The sequence below is a fragment of the Heloderma suspectum genome, chromosome 4 (genome assembly GCF_057233095.1).
Source record: "Heloderma suspectum isolate Gila_16-S chromosome 4, 16-S_ref, whole genome shotgun sequence".
NCBI lineage: Eukaryota > Metazoa > Chordata > Lepidosauria > Squamata > Helodermatidae > Heloderma > Heloderma suspectum.
The window spans coordinates 306171771-306199568 of record NC_139461.1 but is presented as its reverse complement, the minus strand read 5'-3'; the positions used below and the strand labels follow the sequence as shown (position 1 = coordinate 306199568).

The 27798-nt window shown below is 47.4% G+C and overlaps 1 protein-coding gene across 2 annotated transcripts; it reads left to right on the top strand.

Annotated features, from left to right (window-relative positions):
- Positions 1–10748: 10748 nt before the first annotated feature.
- PTK6 (protein tyrosine kinase 6) lies at positions 10749–26536 on the top strand. Of its 2 annotated transcripts, XM_084854390.1 has the most exons (9): positions 10749–10965; positions 12700–12955; positions 16280–16401; positions 17507–17670; positions 20715–20868; positions 23146–23307; positions 23872–24053; positions 24341–24494; positions 25661–26536. In XM_084854390.1, the coding sequence occupies exons 2-9, from the start codon at positions 12717–12719 to the stop codon at positions 25846–25848; spliced, it is 1365 nt and encodes a 454-aa protein (XP_084710516.1). In that variant the 5' UTR covers positions 10749–10965; positions 12700–12716; the 3' UTR covers positions 25849–26536. The 2 variants fall into 2 exon arrangements, with proteins under 2 accessions (XP_084710516.1, XP_084710515.1); XM_084854389.1 differs by lacking the exon at positions 10749–10965 and having other exon boundaries at positions 12566–12955.
- Positions 26537–27798: the final 1262 nt, after the last annotated feature.

The window sequence follows — 27798 nt, the reverse complement described above, 5'->3', positions numbered from 1 at the left end:
GCGCCGCCCTCGCCACCCGGCCAGCCACGGGGCCGGCGCCCGCCCTTGAGGTTACGGTGCCTGTCACGCGCGCTTCCGCGGGAGCCCTCGCAGCGGCTCGTCCGCCGCTGGCCCGCCGCTTCCAGAGCCAAGCCCGCGCCGGCGCCGACCCGCGACGGCGGAGACCCCGGAGAAGGCGCGTCTGCCCCGCAATGCCTCACGGATGCGGCCGAAGGCAAATGAGCCCCGCCCCGTCTCCGCCGCGCCCGCGTAGGGCGGTCGCCGCCGTCCGAGCCGCCTGCAGGCGGCGGGGAGGGCGGGCTCCCCCTGCGCCCCCTCCCGGCGGCAGCCCGCGCGGCCGCCGCGTCGCCCCGTCGCCGCGGGCCTTCCGGGCCGCGGGGGGCAGCGCGCGGCGCCCGGCTGGCGCCGCTGGCCATGAGCGCGCTGCTAGGTTCTTAAAAGATCCGGGGCACAGGCCCAGAACAAAAATTTGCGCATATAAAAATATATATATATGTAATATATATGTGTGTGTGTGTGTATATATATATGTGTGTGTATATATATATATATATATATATCCGAGTCTAAACGCACCTCTGTGTGTCTATAGATTACATACAAGTACAAAAAAGGGCCACAGTTGTAGAAACTGTGATAATTATAATTTGTATAATATTATTATTATTATTATTATTATTATTTGTATATACCTGTGATACAGATGCTTCTGTTACCTACCAGTATATGTACAATTGTATTCATATGTATAATTATAATGTTCAAACAACAACCCTATTCTAAATAGATTCCCAACACTCACTATTGTGTGTGTTTCCATATTGTTACAATATCATATTAGTATAACATGACCCACTTACAACTGTGTGTTTGTTCGCTAATTTCCTACAGATTACATACATAAGAAGTGTGCACTGACCCCCCCACCCATCCCACTTCAACTCACCCTGATTCAGCGTTTTGGAAAACATCCCGCTTCTGCTCTGGCCAGTTTATAGTTGGACCATTTCAGCTTAGCACCAGACCGAAGTCAAGGTTTGGAAAAATGAGTCTTTATGTTTCCTGCTGACTACCATGGGGAATTAGAGAAAAACTGTAACTTTTTTCTCTTGGTTAGAACTGGATGATAATTTCAGGCATAGTGGCCCCCTAGAAGTGGATTATACCTGCCCAATCTCAGAAAAATAGGTGCAGGGTTTATATTTTGATTTTCTTTTAAAGGGAACTGCCAATAACATCTTTATTTCTTGGAAGAATTGGATACAATTTTCAGGATTCATTGCCCAATCGGAGGAGATCATGTCTGCCAAATTTCAGAATGATAGCCAGAGGGATTTTTGTGCAAGGGTGGCCTTGACATTTTGAGGTCTCCAAAAGAGGACATACTGAGTGGCCAGCCAGATGGGCGATTAATAAATGTAATAAAAAAATACTTATCTCCCTATGTTCCTTGTGGACCATTGTTCTGAAAATTACAGAGTTGTCCCTAAGTAAGAAACCAGCAAAGTTTCAGAAGGATAGGTGCAGCAGTTCATGTGGAAGGGGAGTTCTCAAATTTGGGGGAGGGAGTGATTTGCTTTCCCTTCCCTTCACCCTTCCCCAATACTTTTTGCGTAAGTTTCTATGAAAATGCACAGGTCATTAGAGGTGTCCCCCAGGCAAGCAACCTACAAAGTTTCTGAAGACTATACATGCATGCAAATTTAGAAATACTAGAATTTATTTACATTTCACCAATGTCAGCAGCAGGGGGACATGGGTGGGAAGGTGCTATTACACTCATGTTCTGCTTGTGGGTTTCCTGTGGGCATCTGGTTGGCCACTGTGTGAACAGAATGCTGGACTAGATGGACCTTGGTCTGATGCAGCATGGCTCTTCTTATGTTCTTAAACAGAGTGTCTCTGAGCATATGCAGAATGCTTTTCTTTCACCACTGCGCACTTACATTCTCCCCCTACCAATTCTATTCCCCTCTATGCAAACATCCCTCCCCATCCTACCATACTCCAGCATCTCTTCATAAAAACAGATGTTTTGTGCAACTCTCCTCTACCTCCTCCTTGTTATGCACAAACTCTCCTTGTATCTTCCTCCCCATCACTTCATTTGTGCCAAGACTTCACCAGGATTCAGCCAGTGAGTCTGTTTTCAAAATTAGGGTTAAGTTATGGAGAAGCTCTGAGCATGTACTAAGTGCCTTTCCCTCACCGCTGAAGCTAGGTTCATGCAACTCCCCACACACACACACACACACACACACAACAAAACATGCATAGGACTGAGCTGAAAGGGTAGTCAATTCATTAGACGGAATTGGGTAGGCAGTGTATTAAGCCTGCAGTACCATGTTCACAACTCAGGACTTATTTCTGAGTAAACATGCAGAACATCAAGGTGCAAATCTCCCTACAAAAGTAACTTCTGCTGGAATCCCATGCACACTTCTCTTGAGGCAAAGCCTCATTAAACATAATGGGGCTTCTGAGCAGGCACACATAGGACTGTATAAATGAGCAGTATTTATCTCCTCTCCACTTAAAAAGCAAACCAAAACCTCCAGTTTTTATTAAAGCTTTCTGTTCATAGTAACATAGGAAGCTGCCTTATACCAAGTCAGGCCCTGGGTCCATCTAGCCCAGTATTGTTGACACTCAGTGGCAGCAGTGGCTTTCCAGAATTTCAGGCCAGATTCTTTCCTAGCCCTACCTGGATATGCTGGGGATTGAACCTGGGACCTTCTCCATGCCAAGCATGTGCTCTACCACTGAGCTACAGCCCTTCCTATTGCTGGATAATGGCAACTGACAGACAAAACAGCCCCAGATTTGTTTCTCTGCAACCATGTGAACCCACTTTTCTCAAAGACTTCAGTGAGAAGGGGAAAAACTAATCCTCTTGTCTGTTTGTATAAAGTCAAATACAGTTCAGAACTTCTCTTGCCCACTGAAGAGAATTCTCTTTAAGAATTCCCCAAGATATGCTCTCGGTGGAATAAAGAAGAGAAAGAAAGAACAGGATAGGGGGAGGAAGAAGAAAAGAAGAATGTTGATTGGAAATGCATTGGGGCGGGGGGGAGGGGTAGAGAAAAAAGAGCCAAGTGGCTCCTTTCAGAGAGGTAGTATTTCAGAGGAATTTGGGAGGCTGTGGAGGGTTTGTAAGGATTGTTGTTGTTTATTCGGTCAGTCGCTTCCAACTCTTTGTGACTTCATGGACCAGCCCACGACAGAGCTTCCTGTCGGCCGTCGCCACCCCCAGCTCCCCTAAGGTTGAGTCCATCACCTCCAGAATATCATCCATCCATCTTGCCCTTGGTTGGCCCCTCTTCCTTTTGCCTTCCACTTTCCCTAGCATCAGCATCTTCTCCGGGGTATCCTGTCTTCTCATGATGTGGCCAAAGTACTTCAGTTTTGCCTTTAATATCATCCCCTCAAGTGAGCAGTCTGGCTTTATTTCCTGGAGGATGGACTGGTTTGATCTTCTTGCAGTCCAAGGCACTCTCAGAATTTTCCTCCAGCATCACAGTTCAAAAGCATCTATCTTCCTTCGCTCAGCCTTCCTTATGGTCCAGCTCTCGCAGCCATAGGTTACTACGGGGAATACCATTGCTTTAACTATGCGGACCTTTGTTGTCAGTGTGATGTCTCTGCTCTTCACTATTTTATCAGGATTTGTCATTGCTCTCCTCCCAAGAAGTAAACGTCTTCTGATTTCCTGGCTGCAGTCAGCGTCTGCAGTAATCTTTGCGCCTAGAAAGACAAAGTCTGTCACTGCCTCGTTTTCTCCCTCTATTTGCCAGTTATCAATCAAGCAGGATGCCATAATCTTGGTTTTTTTGAGGTGTAACTGCAACCCAGCTTTTGCACTTTCTTCTTTCACCTCCCTCATGAGGTTCCTCAGCTCCTCCTCACTTTAAGCCATCAAAGTTGTATCATCTGCATATCTCAGATTGTTAATGTTTCTTCCAGTGATTTTAACTCCAGCCTTGGCTTCATCAAGCCCAGCACATCGCATGATGTGTTCTGCGTACAGGTTGAATAGGTAGGGTGAGAGTATACAACCCTGCCGTACTCCTTTCTCAGTCTTAAACCAGTCCGTTGTTCCATGGTCTGTTCTTACCGTTGCTTAGGGATGGCGGAGAATTTCTCCCCGAAACTTCGGGGGGCCGAGCGCCAACATGTTCGGCCCCCCAAACAAGTTTCGGGGAGAAATCCTCCGCACCCCCCCCGCCCCCCACACCCCCCCCCGGGACGGGACTTACCTTCCCTGAATGTCCCTCCCGGCGGCGGGTCCAGCTGGCGGTTCGTCAGGTGTTCGAGCGGGGCGGGAGCGGCAGCCGGTCTTTCGACCGGCTGCCGCCGCTGCCATTGCAATAAAAGAAAAAAAAAACAAAACATCCCCTGATAGGCTACGTGACGATTCACGTAGCCTATCACGGCTGACTTTGCAGATCTAGCCGTGATAGGCTACGTGAATCGTCACGTAGCCTATCAGGGGGCGTTTTTTTTGTTTTTTTTTAATTTCACGTTCGCGGCCGGGCGAGGCGGCAAGCCTCCTCCCCGGCCTGAATTTCGGCCGGGCGAGGCGGGAAGCCTCCCCCCCGGCCTGAACTTCGCGGGGGGAGCAGCGAAGCGCTCCCCCCCACCGCGAACAAGCTGCGAGAAAAGGTAAGTGACTTTCGTCCACCCCTACCGTTGCTAGTTGGTTGTTATACAGATTCCTCAGGAGGCAGACAAGATGACTTGGTATCCCCATACCACCAAGAACTTGCCACAATTTGTTATGATCCACACAGTCAAAGGCTTAAAATAGTAAAAAAAAAAAAAAAATAGATGTTTTTCTGAAACTCCCTGGCTTTCTCTATTATCCAGCAGATATTGGCAATTTGGTCTCTAGTTCCTCTGCCTTTTCTAAACCCAGCTTGTACATCTGGCAATTCTCATTCCATGAATTGCTGGAGTCTACCTTGCAAGATCTTGAGCATTACCTTACTGGCATGTGAAATAAGTGCCACTGTTCAATAGTTTGAACATTCTTTGGTGCTTCCCTTTTTTGGTATGGGGATATAAGTTGATCTTTTCCAATCTGTTGGCCATTCTTGTGTTTTCCAAATTTGCTGGTATATGGCATGCATCACCTTGACAGCATCATCTTGCAAGATTTTAAACAGTTCAGCTGGGATACCGTCATCTCCTGCTGCCTTGTTATTAGCAATGCTTCTTAAGGCCCATTCAACCTCACTCTTCAGGATGCCTGGCTCTAGCTCACTGACCACACCGTCAAATCTATCCCTGATATTATTATCCTTCCTATACAGATCTTCCATATATTCTTGCCACCTTTTCTTGATCTCTTCTGCTTCTGTTAGGTCCTTGCCATCTTTGTTTTTGATCATACCCATTTTTGCCTGGAATTTACCTCCGATGTTTCTAATTTTCTGGAAGTGGTCTCTTGTCCTTCCTATTCTATTATCATCTTCCACTTCTGCGCATTGCTTGTTTAAAAATAATTCCTTTTCTCTTCTGGCTAACCTCTGGAATTTTGCATTTAATTGGGCATATCTCCCCCTATCACTGTTGCCTTTTGCTTTCCTTCTTTCTTGGGCTACTTCCAGCGTCTCAGCAGACAGCCATCTTGCCTTCTTGGTTTCCTTTTTCTTTGGGATGTTTTTTGTTGCCGCCTCCTGAACAATGTTGCAAACCTCTGTCCATAGTTCTTCCAGGACCCTATCTACTAAATCTAGTCCCTTAAATCTATTCTTCACCTCCACTGCATATTGATTAGGAATATTCGTGAGCTCATATCTAACTGATCTCTGGGTCTTCCCTATTCTCTTTAGTCTGATTCTAAATTGTGCAATAAGAAGTTTGTGATCTGAACTACAATCAGCTCCAGGTCTTGTTTTTACCAACTGCATAGATGTCCGCCACCTTTGGCTACAAAGGATGTAGTCAATCTGATTTCGGTGTCAACCGTCTGGTGAAGTCCATGTATAAAGTCGTCCCTTAGGTTGTTGGAAGAGAGTGTTTGTTATGCACAGTGAGTTGTCTTGGCAAAATTCTATCAGCCTATGTCCTGCTTCATTTTCACTCTGTGGAACTCCCTCCCTAGGGAACTCCGTCATGCCCCCTCTTTACTGAGCTTCCGTCGTGCATTAAAAACGTGGTTGTTCAGGCAGGCATTTGGGGTGGGTTAGGGTATTTAAAAAAAAAAATTATGGTAAAAATTTATTGTTTTAAATTGTTTTATGGGGGTTGTACATCGCCCAGAGTGGCTGGGTGACCAGTCAGATGGGCGATTAATAAATTTAATAATAAATTAATAATAAAAATTTTGTTCTCCCAGACCATGCTTGCCTGTAATTCCAGGTGTCGTTTGACTACCCACCTTAGAATTCCAGTCTCCTATAATGAAAATAACATCTCTTTTTGGCATATTATCCAGTAGGTGCTGCAGATCCTCATAGAACTGATCTACTTCTGCTTCTTCAGCATCTGTGGTTGGGGTGTATATTTGGTGTACTTAAATTAACTTTATGAGGTGAGGTGGCTGAGGGCTTTTTCTAGCTTTTTTAAAACTGCAGAACCTATTTAAAAGCCTCAGCAGTTCTTCAGTCATGATGCCACATAGTCCTAACCCTCCCTTTGGAATTATTTGAGTCCTACAGCTATTCAGGAGAAACTAAAGTGGGGGGGGAGGGGAAAGAAGTTTGTGGAGGCTGACTGGATCGTTTGCTGTACTGAGGCTACTAAACTTCTGCAGAAGCCAAAGGTTACGATTTGGGGTAGTAAAATCAGATGTGGTGTGAAATACCAGTATTTCACATGGAGCGCTTTCTTCCCTTTCTTCTCCCGCTTCAAAATTTCATTGCAAGCAAGCTCCCAACAGTGGGCATGGAGGAGCAGAAAAGTAGGGGGAGAGAGGTTTTTTTGCACCTCAAAAAAAACCTACACCAGAGATTAGGGATATTGACCTCCTAATGGTCACCTTAAACACCTTCTGATTAGGATCTCTAAACCCCTGTATGGCTTGACAGGTTTTTTTACTTTTGGTTTTAGTCTTTGAGAAAAGGAAAATTTATGCATGGCTAGCACAAAAGCCACTGGACCTAACTGCCTGAAATTGGGCAGGTTCAATAAGCTCTATAGGGGCTACCAGTTCTCCAAATTCCATGAATCTATTATGCAAACGAAAAAAGTTATGGCCATTTCTGTTTTCCAATGCAAGTCAATGGGAAAATGTTAAAAAAAAAAAAGGCAATTAGGACAGCTCAATAGATCTGGGGCACAGCTCAAAAAGATCCTGGGCTGGTGTCCAGGTGGACCTCTTCTAATGACGCCTCTGGCTGGCAATGAGCTTGTTGCACACACGTGCAACCACACCGCAACATGCCCCCGTGCGAGCTGTTTGGGTTGCGCAGCAGCCGCAGGACTCCGCTCTGCGTGCACTCGGAGCGCTCTGCTCTTGTATCGCTTCGCGCATCGCTAAACTGGATCATCGTGCCAAGCAGAATCCAGAGCGAGTGCAGAGCGGGGGGAGGGGAGTTTGCACGAGAAGCAGCGCAACGATGGGACATCGCGGGCTTCAGAAGCCTCTTTCTCCCATTCTTGTAGGGGCCGAAAGTCTGACCAGTGGTGCTTCGGCTATGCGCTATCTACGCGGTCGTCAGACCGCAAGAGCCCTGCTGGGTTGGTCAGACTGATTCCGGCAGTGACAGCTGCTGCCAGGTACTTGTCAGGGTTGGATCGGAGTGCATAGAGCCCCAAAGCAGTTCTGATTCTGAGGAAGAGATAGAAAACATTGGAAAGGAACCCATGCGCTGTTCAGAGGCGCCGCCGGAGGGAGAGCCCCTCCCTGCTCACATTCCAGAGAGCGGTAGCGACCCTGGCAGGCAGGGGGAAGGACAACTGGAGATTCGGGACACTAGGTGCTGGCGCAGGGACAAGCGGGAGATGGGTGGCGCCGAGAGGAGGTGCTCAGCCCGCTTGGCGTGACGTCAACAGCTGCGTCCCGATGCCCCATGGGAAAGGGGTGGACTTTCGCCTCCTAGCCCTTAAGTTCAGAGGCTTCCCGCCTTTACCCTCCAAATGGAGATCAACTGATTCACTAAGGCTAGAAACCCTGAGTAGGCAGCTCTCTTATGTTTTCCTCATTAGGCTCAGGCAATCAACATCTGTAAGCGTCATTAGGTTGAATGGAAATAAAGCCTTGGAAAAGAGCCCTATCGTCTGCGTGTTGATTCTGGCTATTTGAGGATTCCAGAAGGCATCAAGGGCGCTCCCGACAGTACTTCTGGGTGGATCAAAAACAGCAGGCAGGACACACACGCACATGCACACCTGTTATTTGTGTCCAGCGTCATTAGGCTTTATCAGGTAGCCTGTCTTCAGCGATGGAGGCTCATCTATCTGAGACTGGCTTTTAAAGGAGTCTCTTTTAGCTACACTTATTGGCCTCTGCCATTTTGCCCTGCGAGATGACTTGCAGAAATGCTTGCTCTGAAGAAGTGGGTGAGGGCGAGTAAATTCTGCACATGCTTGGGGATATTCTCTTTAGCCACGCCTCAGATGCTCGGCTTTTGATCCTGCTGAAGCTCCAGTTTCACCCTGCATGGAAGCAGATTGGGTGTCGAAGCCACTTTTTTGAGCCTAAGGAATGGGGGGGGGGGATCGATGCAAAATAGCATGGTGAGTATGGACGGGATAGGGCACTATTTGTTATCAGCGATGCAGCTGCTCCATGCGATTCTTTTTTCTAGCAGGCCTGTTTACTCAGAAGTAAATTCCAGGGATGCCAATGGGACTTATGACCAGGTAAATTTGCATGGGGTGGCACCCTGGCAGCCTGATACTGAGCAACTCGGGGTGGATAGTACGCTCAGTGGGCTTTACTCTGTGAGGAGTGGCGTAGGGTGGCAGCCCGGCTGTTCCTGGGCATGGCTGTTGTTGTTCAGTAGTTCAGTCGTGTCCGACTCTTCGTGACCCCATGGATCATAGCACGCCAGGCCTTCCTGTCCTGCGCTCTCTCCCGGAGCGTGCTCAAGTTCATATTCATTGCATTGGTGATGCTATCTAGCCATCTCCTCCTCTGCCGTCCCCTTCTCCTTTTGCCTTCAGTCTTTCCCAGCATCAGATTCAGCGTCTTTTCCAGAGATTTTTCGCATTAGGTGGCCAAAATATTTGAGCTTCAGCCTCAGTATCTGTCCTTCCAATGAGCACTCAGGGTTGATTTCTTTTAGGATGGACTGATTTGACCTCCTTGCAGTCCAGGGGACTCGTAAGAGTCTTCTCCAGCACCACAGTTCGAAAGCATCAATTCTTCGGCGCTCAGCCTTCCTTATAGTCCAGCTGTCACAGCCATACGTTGCTACTGGGAAAACCATAGCTTTGATTAGACGGACCTTTGTCGGCAAGGTGATGTCTCTGCTTCTTACTATGCTGTCTAGGTTGGCCGTAGCTTTCCTCCCAAGGAGCAAGCGTCTTTTAATTTCATGGCTACAGTCACCGTCTGCGGTGATCTTGGAGCCCAAGAAAGTAAAATCTGTCACTGCTTCCATTTCTTCCCCTTCTATATGCCAGGAAGTGATGGGGCCAGATGCCATGATCTTAGTTTTTTTAATGTTGAGTTTCAAACCAGCTTTTGCACTCTCCTCTTTCACCCTCAACAAGAGGCTCTTTAGATCCTCCTCGCTTTCTGCCATTAGGGTGGTATCGTCTGCATACGTTGATCCCAAGTCCTGCGCTTCGGCGCACTGAACTCTGCGCAGGAGCGCAGAGTCCCTTCCAGTTCGCTGCTCCAGCCTGATCTCCACGCCGAGTTTCCTGCCACCGCGGGTGGGAGAGCAGCGGTGGGGGCAAATTGGATTGCTGCAATGCCCCCAAAGCAAGGGAGTGATTTGAAGCAATCCTATGCATGTTTAGACAGGAAAAAATCCCCACAACTCCTAGCATTCCCCAAGCAGCATGGGGAGTTGTAGGACCTTTTCTAAACATGCACAGGATTGCGCCCTTAATTACCCCCCCTGCTGCTGCTGCTGCTACAGCAGTCAACTTCGCCACACCCCACCACCTTTTCAAAACAGAATATCGACCTCCCCGCAACAACGGGCTTAGTTTGTGCCCTGAACAGCTTGTATTTCCAGCCCAAATAAATAAAAGGAACATCTCCCAGACAGAACACATCTCAGACTCTGGTGTGTGTTTGCATATACCCCCTCTCCCCCGTTGTTGTTTTTTTGTACGACATAGCCTGATGAAGAGTTCTGGGGAACGCGGAAGTTTGCACATCGTTGCGGGCGTTGGGTTGGTCCTAACAAAGCTACTGCTCAACTGTGGGGTCTGAAGTCTCGTCTCATAGACCCGCGCTGCTGTACTTGCTTATAAAGTGTGTGTGTGTGTGTGTGTGTGTGTGTGTGTGAGAGAGAGAGAGAGAGAGAGAGAGAGAGAGAGAGAGAGAGAGAGAGAGAGAGTATTATAGGTGTAGGGTGGAGATTTCTGCTAATGCAGGGAAGGAAGAAAGCAAGCGAAATAAGGGGGGGGTGAGTGAGGCAATCCTGTTTCTCAATTGGCCTGCAGCCATGCCGATCAGCAGAAAGGAGGCGAGCGCAGAGACTCCACGGGCAAGCTCTTCTCGGGATCAACGAGGTGCGGAGGACCGAAGCAAGGAAGAGAAAAGCGGGGAGGGGTCGTGCACGGGAGACGTCGATCATTGCAGAGGGGCGGGAATAGGGGAGGAAGGAAGGGTTCTTATTGGACAAGCACAAGAGGCGTGACTAGAAAAGGCAGCCCCCTGGGCCAGGAGTAGCACCGACGACTTCGCTTTCTGTCGCTGGCTGTCGGGGGGGTCGACGGAGGCGGCTGGCAATCCCGTATAGTTGACTCGTGCGCCGAGGGTGGCCCCATAGGTAGCCACAACTGCACCATCCCTGCTCAAGCGGGAAGCCACAGCAGGGTTAGGTTAACCCCAAGGTTCGCAGAAGTATGAAACCATATCTAAGGGCTGAGCGTGCTCAGTGGCTACAGAACGCTGACTCTTGGGGGCAGGGGAGGGGAATGCAATGGAGTATCCTGGGAAAGGGCAGGGGAGGCCAGCTGGAACCCTGAACAGGAGCACTTGGCGCTGCAACATTTTGTTGCAAGCCCCACTTTTCCCACTAGATTTTTTTTTTTTGCTGCAACCCACCGGGATGCGTTTTGTTTGGAGCTTCTTTTTTGAGAAATCCCAAACACCCACCAACAGAAAGCGGGGTCGGGGTTGTAACGTCTGTTGCTGCATTTTTACGTGGTTGTACAGAAGGACAAATGTAGTCTTCAACCTTGTCAGACCTGCGACCCATCTTCAGCACAAATATGCATTCTGAGATTCTGTTATGAGTATATTTGGTGGTAATAACGCCCACCTTAGGTCAGGCTGCAACCCAGTAGTGGATCAGCGCCAACCAGCTGAAGACCAGTATAATGCTGGATTATACTGCAAGATGCTTAAAATACAATGAGTTTTTCTTAGTACTCACCCTCTCTCCCCACAGTATGGGAATACAAGCAGTGGACTATATTGCAGTGGGTTTGTATAGGAAAGGAAAGGTTCCTCCTGTGCAAGCACCGAGTCATTGCTGACTCCTAGAGGGATGCCGCTTTCGCTGGCGTTTTCATGGCAGACTGGAGCGGGGTGGTTTGCCATTGCCTTCCAACCAGAGTACAAAGTAAACGAGAAGGCTCCAGTCAAAAGAACTGGCTTGTTTATCCTGGTCAGTATGTAACGCCCTGGTAGGCCATATTACAGATAGTGAGTTGAAGCAGGTGTTTCCAGATGGAGGGGTCTTGCTAGCACTACCAATCAAGAGGCATTGTGTGGCTATCCCAGCTTTTCTTCCTTAAGGGTCCAGTCCTATGCATCTTTAGACAGAAAAAAGTCCTACAACTCCCAGCATCCCTCTAGCCAGCCAAGTTGTCTGAGGCATGCTGGGAAGTGTAGGACTTTTTCCCCTATCTAAACATGCATAGGATTGTGCTCTTAATGGGCCTTTTTTTTCCTGGTTAAAAAAAAAAAGCTGGAAGAAGCGGTGGGAAACCATGGGAGAGCTACAAATTGAAACCACTTCTAAAGGGGTAGCTGTGTTGAGGACAGACTCATCTGGACCCCCTAAAATTCTGTGAAGACAGGGCAATTGCACAATAAAAGCTTCACCCTAAAACAACTGCGGCTTGCAATGCTATGTATGCTTACCTGGGAGAAAGCCCTGCTGAACATGGTGCGACTTACTTCTGAGTAAACACGCATAGGCTTGTGCTGTTAGTAAGTTCCAGGCTGAACTAAGGTTTGAAAGGGAAACTCTTTAAGTCTGAGCCACTGTCTTATCCCATTTCTCAAGGCTTGTTTAAAATCCTAGAGCTTTCTTCAACCTGTTGCCCAATTTGCTTCAGGCCTTGAGACATGAGGAAGGGATTTCCCATCTTTCTCTCTCTCTCTCTCTCTCTGTGTCAACACCTCCTTCCTTCTTGTCTATTCAAGGAGAAACCACAGGGCAGGGCTGGGATATATTATGATCTCCTGAAGAGGAAGTGGAGAGGGCTTTTTCTCCCTGTGTTGTATCCCTGAGGACTGTGATGAGTGGGGATACTTGAAAAGCATTGGTGGCTGGAAAAATTGTGGTGGTGAATTTTTACAGAGAGAGATATAAGATTTCTTCCCACCCGCTACAGCTCCTTAGCGTGACACCATGGGTTCTAAGTCAGACCCACTGCAAGGACCCAGGAACTGCATTTACACCAGTCTCTGGGATTTTAAAGCTATGACGGAGACCGAATTAAGCTTCCGGGCAGGAGACCTTTTCCAGGTGATTGAGAAGAAAGGAGACTGGTGGTGGGCCCAGAGGTTGGGTGTCCCCAGCAGGGGTTTCGAGGAAGGTTATGTACCTTACAACTATTTGGCCAAGCAAGAGACTGTGGAGGCAGAACCGTAAGTACTCATCATTAGCCAGCTTTGTGCTTAACCCTCTCCCCCTCTGTTCTGTGCTAACAGAAGCAAATCAAGCACACGTGTGTTCTGCTGCTCCAGCTGGTCTTTGGGGATATGCGGGGATTGCAGTGTTGCACCTTGACTGCTGTGGGAATCTTATTCCCTTCCAGCTTCTGAGGAGTTCCCCCATGCCTTTCAAGCCTATCTTTTCCTTCAAAGGAACTAGAAACTTGCTCTAAATATAAAGCAAAAGCAAAGCTGACAGTCGTATTGTATTGTTTATTATTTGTCCATAGCACAAAAGCCTTTACAAATACAAGTTACAATACAGGCATATATAACGTAAGCCCAAAGCGTAAACATCTGATAATGAATACCTAAAAGCAGAATTTATTTATTTATTTATTATTGTATTTATATCCCACCTTTTTTCCTCTTGCAAGGAACCCAAGGCGGCTTACATTATCCTCCTCCTCTCCATTTTATCCTCACAACAACAACCCTGTGAGGTGGGTTGGGCTGAGAGTCTGTGACTGGCCCAAAGTCACCCAGTGAGCTTCCATGGCCGAGTGGGGACTAGAACCCGGATCTCCCAGCTACCAGCCCAACACTCTTGCCACTACACCACACTGGCTCTCCAGGGAGAATCCAGGGAGCAAAACAAAAAACAGAAAATAAGAAAGTAAAAAATGCTAAGATCAGGCCAAAATAAAACAGAATAACCATGCAAATGTTCAAACAAGTAAGTTCATTAAAAATTGACGCTGAGAATAAAAAACAGTTTATATAACAGAAATATACCAAACGAACAAGCTGGCCAAGCTCATACAGCTTTATGTTATAATAAAGGGTCTCCTTGGCAATTCACAGCAGATGTCATTAAAAAGTTACGACAGATTTTTTGAGCTGCAAAAGATGCAAAGCTGACAGTCTCAGAAAGCTAAATACAGCACCCACTTTCTCTGGGGGTTCTGCTCTTGTGCAGGATCGCAGAACATATGTGGTGCTGGATCACAGCTTTCTGTACAGGATTTAGCATTTTAGATCCATGCATATATATATATATATGTGTGTGTGTGTGTGTGTGTGTGTGTGTGTGTGTGTATATATATATATATATAGAGAGAGAGAGAGAGAGAGAGAGAGAGAACCACAGAGTTGGGAAGGACAAAGTAACCATGATCAGGCTCTGAAATCCAAATTGCACAGTATGACAAAAGTAGAGGCCAGGCTCCAGATGACTCAAGCAAGCGAGCCAAGCTGCACGCAGGGGGAAGGTACCAAGATGGACCTCCTAGAGCAGGGGTGGGCAACCCTTTGGGGCACATTTGGCAATTTGAGAAACTGTCATGGGCCCCACCATTGAATAGCTGCCATGGGATGTGTAACCAGTCACAGAGGACACATAACCTGCCCAAATGACTGTGTACAAGGCAGAGGTGGGGTCTGAGTCATAACACACTCTAAACCACTCCTTTCAGCCCACAGTTTTCAGCACGAACAGAAACCTCTTTTTCCCCTCTCCTCTGCCAGCTGACTCATTCCCCTCATCTCTTTCTCTTTCTCTCTCTCTCTCTCACACACACTCTGGATCACCATCCATAGATGCAGTCTGTCTCTCTCTCTCACGCTCATATGCCCCCATCCATCCATCCATCCATCCATCTGGGGATGTTCAAACAACACGCTAACCCACACTCGGTGGTTGAGTGTGGGTTGTTTGTTAAGCCGTGGATTAGCATGTTGTCCAAACCCAGGAAATTTTCTGCAGGGTGGCTTGTTAACCACCTTGAGTAACCGAATGACAAACCATGGGTTATCAAGGTGGCTTGTTTGAGGGAAAAATAAGCCATGCTGAATGGTGAACAAACCACTTTGCAGAAAATGTCCTGGGTTCAGACAACATGCTAACCCACTCAGACAACTCAACCACTGAGTGTGGGAGTAGTGTGTTGTGTGAACCCAGTCTCTGCCTTCTCCCTCGCTCTTTCATTTCCTAAGCATGTCTCTGAACCCCATCATGTAGCCTAAAGGCATTCATGGGAAATGCAAATGGCAACCCCTGGAGGCCCTCCCTTTGCAGCATCCCAGCTGCAAGTAAGAAAATGTGTTAATTTAAAAAACAGTGGGAGGGGTAGGGCACCCTGGTGGGTGCCAAGGAAGGAGTCTGGGGGCACCTGTGAGGACCTTGTTGCCTAACCCTGCCCTAGAATGATAAAACAAATCAATGGCCCTAGATAAATAGGGCTGTTGGCTAGCCTGACGTGGGGAGAACTTTCCTAGGGGCCCTGACACAATGGCGGAACGTGTGCTGCTGTGCCGGTGTCATATTCCAGGTTCCAGGCCTTACTTGGGTTGCCAACTTTTCAATCAGCCATTGTAGCTGTGCCTTGAACAGAAGCCAGATGTGCAGTTCATGCTTATCTCTGTGCTGTGAAAAGATTCAGCATGCTGATTTCTGCCCTTCAAGCTGCACTTAAAGGCACAAGAGCAGGGCAGGTTTGGGGGGATGGAGCAGGCCTGTTGGCAGCCCTGGCATCCACATCTCCAGTTAAAAGATTTCAAGGAGCAGAGGTGGAGGCTTAGGAGAGCCACAGGGGGTCGAGGTAGATCATACCATTGGCCGGACACATTACAAGACCGGCCCTATAGCTCTTCTCAGTCGCTGTTGTTGTAGTTCGTCGCATCCTGTTCTTGCACAGCTGCAGGGACTCCTGTTCGTTTAGCAGTTGTGTGGAAGGAAGAAGGTATTTCAGTGGGTGCAAGCTGCCTTGTGGGGTTGAGAAAACCAGCATCTGCTGAAGTGTGCATGAAATGGAGGCTGCGCACTACATGGCTTCTTAAATGTTCATGCGCAGGCATTGACATGCATGCACACTAGAGAAGAGATGCAACTCCTCTCCTGTTCAGAGATTTCACTTCTAGAGATCCGAAGGAAGAGGGCTAAAAATAAAAGAGGGAGAGGCAAGTCACGCTATCAGTTTTTTAAGGCCTCCCCAAACCTCCCCCTGCAAGGCAAAAGAGGGACAATAATCAATGCAGCATGGCCACCAGAAAAATTGGGACTCCTGCATTCAGATTGTTGAATGAGACGCTTCTCCAAGATCCATCTATAGGAGAGGTGGGTTATGCATCCACAAAGAAAGGGCCTGACCTGAGATGAGCGATTAAAAGGCAGCAGTCGATGGCCATCTCCTTGGCATCCTGCCTGCAGGCTTCCCATAGTATCTGTCTGCCTGTTGCTGGAAACAAAATGCTTGATTATATGGACCTGTGGTCTGACCCAGACAGGCAATTTCTTATGTCCTTATCTTGTTCGCAAAGGTGGTTTTTTGGGCAGATCTCCCGTTCTGAAACGGTGCATCGGCTGATGTCAGAAGAGAATAAAACTGGTGCCTTCCTGGTCCGTATCAGTGAGAAGAAGGGGGCTGAGTATGTGCTGTCAGGTAAGGGTGTTTCCCTTTCCCACTCATGTGACTAGATGCGAATGAGAGAGAGAACCCTACGGATTTTCATACTCATTTTTCATTCATTGCTGCTATTTTCATGGCCACTCTTCAGCCATGACTTTCGGAACAGCTTGCTAATCAAAACCAAAAATGCAATAAAAAATCCTCAAAAACAGATCATGGTGAGCTGTTGAAATCCAGCAGAGAACCGAGATAGAACTAAAAGCCTTTTTAAAAAAAAAACCCTAAAAGGCCTAGGCAAAAAAATGAATGAATGAATGAATGGTCACCTGGCACCAAAAGGAAGGGAATGTCAAAGATCAGGTGCTACAACTGAAAAGACGCTGTCACTGGTTAGCCCCCTGCCTTAGTTCAGCCACTGCGGAAATCCTGAGCAGGGCCTCTGAGACCAATCACAACTTCCAGGCAGATTTATTTAGGGACAGGGAGTGCTCCCGTGTCATTAAGGGCAGCTTTCCCCAACCTTGGCACTGTAGAGGTGTTGGACTCCAGTTCCCACCATCCCCAACCAGCATGATGGGAGCTGTAGTCTAACCCATTTGGAGGGCACCAGGTTAGGGAGGGCTGGTTTACTGCTATCCAGGATAAAAACAGCACTTTGAATTGTGCAGGAAAACAGAACAGGCACCATTCAGTGCTGGGAAACAGAATAGGCACCATTCAAAGCTGGGCAAAAGTGGGAATTCCCTTCCAGAAGGTGCAGCTTTCCTGAGCCCCAGCGCTATGTGGTGAGCTGCCCTTCCTAAAATCCCTGCACAATTCTTAAAGGCGCAGGAGTCTCCTTTGTATCTGGTCACCCTTCATCTGTTGCCTCCGGGTTCCCTACCCAGCTGGAATATCTGTCATTTTAAAAATTCGAAATAGCGATGATTTCCCTGAAGCTTCTCCCATGCTCGTGCAGCATGGTAGAGACTCTTCCAAGCAGCCGATCTGTTGTGTCAGAGCTGGCATGTTGCCCAATTTGTATGGGGGCATTTACAGGAACAGGAAGACATCAGCATTTTTGACAACTTGGGTGTTTCCCCCCGCCCCCCAGACGGATTTTTCCCTCCTCTCAACCCTCCTTTCCCCGATTTCGCAGTCCGAGATGACTCACAGGTGAGACACTACAAGATCTTGTGGAATGGCCAGGGGAATTTCTACATGAACGCGACCAGGTCCTTTCCCAGTCTGCTTTCCCTCATCGAGTATTACAAAGAGAAGGGGCTCACCCACGGCCTGAAACTGAGGATCCCTTGCTACAAGGTAAGTACAGAAGTGGAAAAGCCCTTCTCAGTGCAAGCCGACGCAGGCTAAACTGGCACCAACTTACATTCAGCTTATTATTGTAATAATACTTAACACTTGTATTGTGCTTGCAGAGTGCTTTAAGGTGCCATCCTATGCATGTTTAGACACTGAAAAGGCCTACAACTCCCAGCATGCCCCAGCCAGCCTTGCTGGCTGGGGCATGCTGGGAGTTGTAGGCCTTTTCAGTGTCTAAACATGCATAGGATGGCACCCTTACGTGCATTACCTATTTGTGATCTTGACAACAAGGTACGTCAATATTATTATACCCATAATTTGCAGATGGCAGGGAGACCGGAGGCTGAGAGGGGGCGGCCTAAGGTGACTCTGCGTTAACGGCAGAGGCGAGATTCAAACTGGGCACTTCTTGATTCATAGCTCAGTCATTCAGTCACTACGCTAAACCACCTCTCTGCTATCAAACAGAAGTGATTTACTGGCGCTGTGAGATTTGACAGAAGAGCGTTTGATAAAAGAAAATAAGGCGCAGTTCAACCTTTGACTGTCAGCCAGCCAGAATTTAGCTGCACAACCAGAATTTCCAGTTTCCAGAACAAGAAACTGTAAAGTTTGGGGGTGGGGGAGGGAAAGGGTCCTTCTCTGGCCAGTGTTTTTTGGTATTTCCCTGTTCTCTGTAAAACATGCGTGAGCTCCCAAGCAAGGCATTGGAATGATGGCTACTTGCTGTTGTTTGTCTCCATGATATATTCAGAGGTATACTGCCTCTCTACATGGAAGTTCCATAAGCAAGGAGCTACCTAAATTAAACCAACAAAAGGTTCCATCAGTGACTCACTGGAAAGATCTGGCCGCCGGAAGAGAGAGTCTTCACCAATCGCTGAAAATATAAAGAGTTGTCGCCAGGTAGGCTTCCCAGAAAGAGCATTCCACAATGGTGGTGTCACCACGGAGAAGGCCCTGCTTCATGCACCTGCAGATTGAACCTCATAAGGGTGTGGAACCTATCATGGCCAGCCAGGTAGATGTTAGTTACGGAAGGTTCTTGTCTGGGCAGGTGTTCTTAGGCTAAGGTACACCTGTGAAGTGGGTTGCACACGAAGGGTGTTCCTTGGTTACCAACATAAAAAGAGCCTTGCTGAATCAGACCAAAAGCCCATCTAGTTCAGAATTCTGTTTGCCATAGTGGCTAACCAGGTGCCTATGGATATCTCCTAAACAAGGCAGGAGGGCAATAGGCCTGTCCCACTGTTTCCCAAATAACTGATATTCAGACACATGCCAACTCAAATTCTGGAGGCAGTATATAGCCATTATGACATCTATCTATGTATCTATGTATCTATCTAATCAGGTTGACGAGCCCAAGAGAAAGGGCCTTTTCTGTTGTGGCCCCATCCTTATGGAATACCTTACCATGGGAGGTGGGTCTGGTTCCGTCCCGGACTGTTTTTAAACAAGCCTTAAAGAACTGGATGTTCCAGTTTCCTTTTAAATGAATGGATGCTGATCTTTATTTTATACATTGAATTTTTACGGTCGCTGTTATTGGAAGAAAATTTTACACTGCTATTTTAGTTCATTGTATTCCACATTTATTGTTTATAACTTTATCTTGTAAACTGCCTTAAGAAGGCTTCACAAGGTGGTATAAAATGTATTTTAAATAAATGCATGCATAAATATAGCCACTGATTTCAGATATGACATTCAGACTTACACATGGTTTCATAGTAATGCCCATTCCCTAGGGCATGGGTGGACAGCCTCTGTCCTGCAGCCCTAGTCTGCTCTTGTCTGCCACAGAGGTTTGGGCTTTGGGAGGAGGCAGGTAGAGAGATCCCCTTGTTATCTCCAATCTGTGATTGGAGATAACAAGGGAATTCCCCTGTGTGCCATTCTCCCTCCCAATTGGATATAACAGTGGCTGCACTCGTCAGGCACTTGCCGAGGCTTCTGCAAGTGTCAGACAAATGGGTTTCATCAGTTGTCCTTCGAACGAAGAACAAGCGAAGCCGGGCTGAACAGCTTCTCCTGCTTCACATCCTCTCCCTGATGGGAGAAAGCACAGGGCAGGGGAAGTGGTTTCATTGCACTCAGGCCTTCTCCAACCAAAACATACACCCAGAGTGCCCACCAGGAACCAAATGATGTCAGGTGATGTGGCCTTGCCCCCTTTGACGTCAGCCAGCAGAGGGCTGGGTGCGTGTGTTCATCTGGCCCCTCATCCATTTCTGGTTACTCACTTCTACCCTATTCAATCCTGGGAACTGTAAAGCTGGTGCTTATCTTTAAAGCCCTTTAGTTTCGGCTTGGGATACCTGAAGGATTGCCCGTCTCTACACAAACCACCTGAGTTCATATTTACAGGGCCTCCTCCTGATGCCCTCTGAGGTGTGGCAGGTTGTGCCTGAAGAGAAGGCCTGCTCTCCATGGTGTGCTCTGTTTGTGGAAAGCCCTCCCCAAATGGGCTGTCCTGGCACTTACCTTGATGTTATGTTGGTGCCGGGCAAAGACGTAATAATAATGTTGATTATGATGACAGGCTTTTTAAAACATGAAATTTTCATCCTTAATTACTGTTTTTTGTGCTGCTCTTGTTATCTGCTGCTTGAAATTTTATTGATTTGCTGTTTTTATTGTTTTATCTGTTTATAAACCACCATGGAAAAGTTTTTTTTGAAGGGCAGCGTATAAATAGTTCATGTGCATAAATAAATCTGGGAAGGAGGGACCTCTAACAGAGTTCTCAGTACCCTCATGAAACTACAGTTCCTAGGATCTTTGGGGAAAATCATGACAACTGAACTGGTATAAAACCAATAGATGGTTGCAGTGTCAATATGTCTCAATTGGTCTGTGGTTTGACTGCAGGCCAATTAAGCAAGCCCAGAATGGTATGTGAAACTGAAGGGCCCCGCGGTTCTTTTACAAAAAAGAAAAGTGGAGGAAAAGGAGGAACGCAAGAAGAAGGCTCAGGGGCGATGTTAGCTTCTGGGTAAACCTTTAACGACAGTGTTGCCATTTCTTTTTGACTCCAGCAAGAACCCACGGCGATGCCGCACTGGGATGACTGGGAAAGGCCAAAGGAAGAGTTCCGTCTGATCCGGAAGCTGGGCGCAGGATACTTCGGAGAAGTCTATGAAGGATACTGGAAGGAGAAAGTCAAAGTTGCAGTCAAAGTGCTCCCCAGAGGTGAGAGTTTGGCTTTATTCAGGAAAGTGCTTTATGGGTTGTATCCATTGTTAGTCTAACTAGTCCTGTTGATTTCAATGGGTCTACTTTAAGTAGGACTAACACAGCCTTCCCCCAACCTGGCACCCTCCAGATGCGTTGGCCTACAGTTCCCAACATCCCCTAGCTAGCATATATCAGGTCAGATTATTTGTCCCTTTGGTGGCTCTTGATGATTTAGCTAGGTTAGAGATCAGCAAGCATAAATGACAACTTCCTTGCCCTGGCTGATCCTCCACCCTTGCTTAGCCAGACTTCCAGGTCAAAATGGAGTTCCTAGAGCACAAGCTGTGTGAGGCGCATCCCATAAATAACAGACAAGGTAGCTGAACTCCTTGATGACACGGCGTCTCCACCAGAAAGTGCAAAACCGCAACCAGAATGCCAGATGTTAACAAACCACCCAAGGGAAACACCAGCGAGTACGGTCAACGTCAGGGTGCTGCTTTCTTTTCTAAAAAGGGGGCCATACAGCAGGGGTTCTGCGTGCATCCTGTTTGTGTCCTGGCTGTCTGCTGAGTGTGCAGACACTGGGCGAGGTCTGCAGAGGTTGTTGTTGGGGGATGATCAAGTGATAGCTCCACACAAGCGTCTCAGAGAGAGTTGGGACGGTTTTACTTCGTTTGAGCTGCCACCGCCACCCACCCCAGAGCAGATAAGAACACGCTTGAAAAAGGTGTACACGTAGAGTTGTTTGGTGGGTTGCGATCCAGGTTTTGTGGGTTGCAGTCCAGGTTTATAGTACAGGAATCTTTGAATCTCTTTCTTTCTTTGATATAGATTTCCCAACAGGCTATAAGTATCAAAACACTTGAACCAAGAGTATATTGAACTCTCAAGTTAATTTTGCTAAGCATTGCTTGTTATTACAAAAGAGCATAGCTGAGTCCGTTTGCTTACCAAGGCTTCTTGACGGGGCGGTGTATTGCAGACCAGAAAGCTTCGCTATCAGAAGCAAACTGACCCCAAAGTCAGGTAATATTTATGCAGTTTGCAAAATGTTACCTCGTTGTTCATACTAATTGCTGTTCCAGAAATCTGAGCTCACGGGTTTTCTAAAAAAAATTCCTACCTGGTTGAGACTGGAGCCATTTTGTGAGTGTTTCAGTTGCTGGCGTCTCCTGTAGGGCTGACAGGGACCCCTGGTTGAGTCGTGGAGGCTGCTGGCTCTGATGTCAGCGGAGCGGTGCGAAGCACCGTGGAGAGCTGCTTTAGAGTTCTGACTGAACCCCGGAGCAGATGCACTGCCCCACTGACGTCGGAGCCACCAGCCTCTACTGCACGGAGAGCTCTTGCCAGTCGGCGCACCACATGGCCAATGGGAATTGCAGGTCAACACATCGATAGGGTACCAGGTCGGGGAAGGCTGATGTCGTGGGCTAGATCGTCCAGTGGTCTGATTTGGTATAAGGCAGCTTCATACGTTAAACTGTTATAACCGGAGAGGAGCCGTACTTTTATAGAGGCACCCTCAAGCGTACTTTATTTCTGCACTCATGAGCTTCTCCAGAAAAGAAAGCTCTGTCTACGTATGGAGCAGAATAGAGGTGAGGGCTGGCTCGGTGTAGGCTGCTGCTTCAGGCAACACGACTTAGGAGCCTCTCACCATGTTCCGTTCTGGAACTTGCGCGGCTTCCTGCCCCCAGCGGTACAGCGGAGCTCCGGTGGCATAGCGGAACTTCCTTTCTTGTTAGCAGGCACCCTGATCTCATCTGTTCCCTCTGAGTGGGGCTGCAATGCTTACAGTATCTGGGAGGAAATGCATTTCCCAAGCAGCAAGATACTGTTCCCTGTTGTAACGCAAAGTGTTTCAGAGTGGCCTGGTCTTGAATGGGCGATTAAGACCCATTAGCTGTACAAAACACCTGCTTCTGTGGAGGTAAACCTGCTAAAACTGGTTTGTTGATGTGAATCAACACAAGGGCCTGCATTTTTGGACTCTCTTTGGGTGGGGGGTGGGTGGGGGGCACGGCTGTGGGGCTGTCATGATGAGCACCTGCATTGCAAAATGTCCCGCTATGCCACAGCCTGCATCCTCAGCTTCCCATGCAAACTGAAAGTATTCCCAGAATCCTTTGCAAAATCACACTGGGGTATCCACCCCCATATCCAAACCTGGAATAGTATAAACACTCTTGAGTTGCTCCAGACAGTACAAAGACGTTTCCTGACCTAGAAACAGTGCACAAGTTTGTTTCCTTTACTTATACATGGGCTTGTTTTTTCCACCCCCCACAGCTGACCTGACATACCAGGACATGTTCAAAAACGAAATTGAGGCTATGAAGAAGCTGAGACACAAGCACATCCTCTCCCTCTATGCCATCTCTTCTATTGGAGATCCTGTGTACATCATCACAGAGATCATGAGCAAAGGGAACCTGCTAGAACTCCTCCGAGGTGAGGCCTTTTCCCGAGGCGTTTCATTCGTTCTCCAACATCTATCTGTGTGTGTGTGTGTGTGTGTGTGTGTGTGTGTATTATCATGTACACCAGGGGAGGGCAACCAAAGTGGGTGGGGTGGCCAGATGACCCCCACCCAGCCCTCCGTGGGCCAATGACATCAAACAGGGTAGGGCCTTCCCCCCCAATATCAAAGGGGTGGTGGTTGCACCCCCTGATGTTGTTTGGTCCCTGGCAGGCATGGCAAGAGGAAGATCCTCCCGGCATGTCTGCCAGGACGTGGCTTTGCTTGTCCCGCACCTTCCATTGGGGAGAGAATGCAGGTCAGGCAACGCTTTAGGTCCCCCGTGAGTGCATTGGGAGGATGATTGTTCCAACATGTCCACCGACAACTGTGCCTTCTCCCTGTGCCTCCGTACATCTTTGCCTGCCCCCACCCCTTCCTGTACATTTATGCTCAGAGACCACTGTTGCAGCAATGAAAAAGAGCCAAGACTTTCAGAAGCAACTTGCGGCAAGAGAGGGGCACTCGTAAGGATGTTACAGTATGCTTCTTTTCAGCTTCCGAAGGGCAGCGGCTGCAAATGACAGAGCTGGTTGACATGGCATCCCAAGTGGCTGATGGGATGTGCTACTTGGAGTCGCAGAATTTCATCCACCGAGACCTGGCTGCCAGGAACATCCTGGTTGGAGAAAACAACATCTGCAAAGTGGGGGATTTTGGGATGGCCAGGCTTATCAAGGTATTTTCAGTCCCACTTAGGTTGAAAAAGAGGCAGTATTGACATTCGAAGAGAACTGTCATACTATCGTTGCATTTCCTTACTTGGAAATACGTCCCACTGAATTTAGAGAGATTTATGTGTGAGAAAATATGCATAGGACGTGGAAGTATGGGAGAGAGAACAGTTAGATTTATGCGCATTGTTGTTCTTGTGGTTGTTATTATTAACTTAGCACATATATACTACATTTATAGTGTTCAAAGGTTTTGTTACACACATAACATCTCATTCTTCTGCTTTTGCAGGATGATGTTTATCTCTCTTACTCCCACAACATTCCCTACAAATGGACAGCACCAGAAGCACTTTCCCATGGACGTTATTCCATCAAATCTGACGTCTGGTCCTTTGGAATCCTTCTCTATGAAATTGTGACCCTGGGCCAGAACCCATATCCAGGTACTGGGTCTACAGCACAGATCTTGTAGTTCATGTTTTAGATTCAGGGAGTTAAACATAAAAACTTGTACTTCCTTAGGAATGTAGCAAAGGAGACCTTCCTTCTTTAAAAAGCATTGATCTGATCAATGTGCCTTTGCTGCTCGGAAGCCTACAAACTCAGAGGCTTCTAAGATTCCTATGCCCTCCCAGACTAAAGCTGGTAGGGCAGGAGGTGCAGCAGAGGCAGTCTTCACCCCTCCGTCTTTGGTGATTTTTGCTAGACGGGCTTTTCGAGGGCGCTTCAGAGAGGGAGCGAAGGAGGCTGGAGGAGGCTCAAGATATCTCGTATCCTGGTCTCTCCGGTCTCCTCCCCTCCCCACCCACTGAAGCGTCCCCAACCTTGGAGGGCAGCCAGTGCAGTTCTTTCAGCATCACCTGCGAGGCATGGACACTCTCCCAGGGACCATAGGATTGCTGTGTTAGACTTTTTAATGTGTTGTGTAAAATTATCCCCAAACGTGGAATTTCAAAGATTGGATAATGTTTGAAACTGCAAAACTGACTTCAAGGAACTTGATAAGGTTTTATGAATTTGCGGAAAGTTTCATGTACGCACAAATTAAAACCAGGATCTTAAATTAGGCCCATCTTCCTAGAGACAACCAGCTCAAAAATGCTTCCCTCTGCTGGATTTTCGAATCTTAGTGTGGAGAACAGTGGTAGAGCTCACACTTCGTTTGTAAGCAGAAGGTCTTGGGTTTAATCCCTGGTTAAAACCGTCTCAAGTAGCAGGTGTTGGGGAAAACCTCCACCAGACTCTATGGAGAGCTAATGCCAGCCAAGAGTTAGCAGTACTAGGCTAGATAGACCAATGCCTGGCCAATAAGTCCTTTAACAGTGACTAGAGGGGTGGCTGTGTTAGTCCGCTGTAGCAAAAACAGCAGTCTTGTGGTGCATTAAAGATTAACAAATTTATTACAGCATCCATTTTCATGGACTACGGTCCACTTCATCAGACACAAGAAGTGTATCTAATCCGATGAAGTGGACTCTAGTCTACAAACGCTGATGCCGAAATGTGTGCCATAAAACTCCTCGTTGTTAACAGTGGGTCATTTCAAATACACCTACATGTTTGTATCTTTTTAAATGATTAACTTTATAGTTTTCACCTCTTTTTGCAGGTATGAGCAACAGTGAAGTTTTCAAGCACGTCCAAACCGGTTTCAAGATGCACTGCCCCGACAAGTGCCCCCCCATGATGTACAATATCATGTGTAAATGTTGGAAACTTAATCCAAATGAAAGGCCGGATTTCAAGCATGTCACAGGGCTGCTACAGAGTTTCACCAACTATGAGAATCCTGAATGAAAGGACCCCTCTTCCTCCTCCCTTAAAATCTCATAAGTTCGATATGAGAAGGAGACCTCTGGCATATTGAAACTCACAGACACTTAAGGGATAGGTGGGCCTTGGGATACTGTGGTAATACTGCCTCCAGTAATGGGACTGGGGCATTAATGGCATTTGCCCAATTTGTATTGCACATTGCAACAGGAACTGGTGAGATGTCCTTGTAAATTGGCCCTCAGAAAGATCCACGGATGTTCACTTGGATATAGAAGCACTCATGCACGAGAAAGGAGAAACCCATGTGCAATGTTTTCTGTTTGTGTCCCTGGATTGGAAAGCATTGGGGAGGCACAAAGAACAGCAGCACTCTGGAAGACTGAGGATGCATTCCCAAGACAAACCTGAATGGATGTGTGTATTTTCTGCATTGTCTGATGTTGCCACTTCAAATTACAATCTTCATGCTCAGATTTGAATGTTTTCACACTGGTTTTAGAGTTCCAGAGAGACCATGCCTCCAGGAGGGGACTCTGAATGCTGTATTTCTCATGATGATCCTTGATTGATGATAACGTGCTCCTTTTGGAGTGCACCTGTTGAGAGGAACAGCAAAATGTGCACCGCCCAGATCATTCAGATCAAATTGCCATGTTACAAGGGACTGTTGTTACTATTAAAAATGGCTCTTTGCTACCTTACATGCTGCATTCATCAGTCACGTGTTGTTGTTTTTAAGGGAGCAATCCTATAGCTCCTAGAGATTGTCTGAAGGGCCATAGGATTCTGGGCATTTCCAACTTCCAAGGCTGGAGACAGTGCCCCAACCTCAGAAGGGGAGTCAGAGATCAGACACCCCCTTCCCTGCCCCCTTGCAGGGGGCAGGGGACACTCCAGTGGGCGAGGAGGGGAGGAGACTGGAAAGGCCAGGATACAAGTTATTCTGAGCCTCTGCCAGCCTCCTTCCTGCCCGCTCCAAACCACCCTGCACTAGATGATCAGAAGCCTCCAAGCTTCCACTCATCAAGGGCACAATCAATAGGATTTTGCCCTAAGTGTATTAATGACAAAAAGGTTTTCTGAATGTTACTTGTGAAAGTAGCCAAAGAAAATACTGTGACACCTCAGTTTTTTAAAATTTAAAATTATTTTTAGGCCGCCTGTAAGGGTAAAACCCTCTCAAGTTGTTTATCAATTTATGGTATTAAAAGATAGAATCTGCGTTGCCCCCTTTTCCCCCAGTAGCCCTCATGATGGCCTATTGAATCACAAAACTGGGCTGTAAAAACAACGAAGAGACTGCAGCATATGTTTCCTTAGAGCAGTGGCCATTTCATCAGATGCACTGAAGTGTTATCCTTAGCTGGCGCATGTATTTATAAACACACGGCGGAAAGAAGACCATAACTCTGGTACAGCACATTCCATCTGTGCAGAAAGTCCCACATTTAATTCCTGGCATCTCCAGTTTAATTGTCATTATCATCAATAATAGGAGCAAGTGATGTGAAGGAGCCCTCTTGGCCAGAGACCATGCCAATCAGAGTGGAATACTGGGCTAGATGGATCAATCCCCTGACCTGCTTTATGGCATCATCCTATGTTCACAGGATAAACGATCAGGCCCACAGGCTGTAAAATGCAAGGGGTAATACCAGTAGGGCCGTGACACCTCTTTACAAAGCCCAGACAAGGTAAGAATAATGGCTGGGATCCAAAGAACCAAACATCTAATTCCATTCGCTGTGGGCATCTTAGTGTTTGTGTCTCTTGAGCTGTAAACTCACAAGCGCAGGCATGCACCACCACCCCCAAACCATGGCACATAAGCAAGCTGCTTCTTAAATTACTTTCAAAAACAGTTTCTGATACAGCATGAGGTTCTGGTCTTTTTTTTTTTTTTAAATCCAGCTAGCCATTCCCAGCAACTTGGGCACAATCTAAAATAGCTCTTGGTTGAAGACCAGACAT

Coding starts and splice junctions, on each gene's coding strand:
- PTK6 (XM_084854390.1), top strand. CDS start 12,717: ATGGGTTCTAAGTCAGACCCACTGCAAGGACCCAGGAACTGCATTTAC. Junction 20,869..23,145: donor AGTCAAAGTGCTCCCCAGAG/GTGAGAGTTTGG, acceptor CACCCCCCACAG/CTGACCTGACATACCAGGAC. Junction 24,495..25,660: donor GGGCCAGAACCCATATCCAG/GTACTGGGTCTA, acceptor CTCTTTTTGCAG/GTATGAGCAACAGTGAAGTT.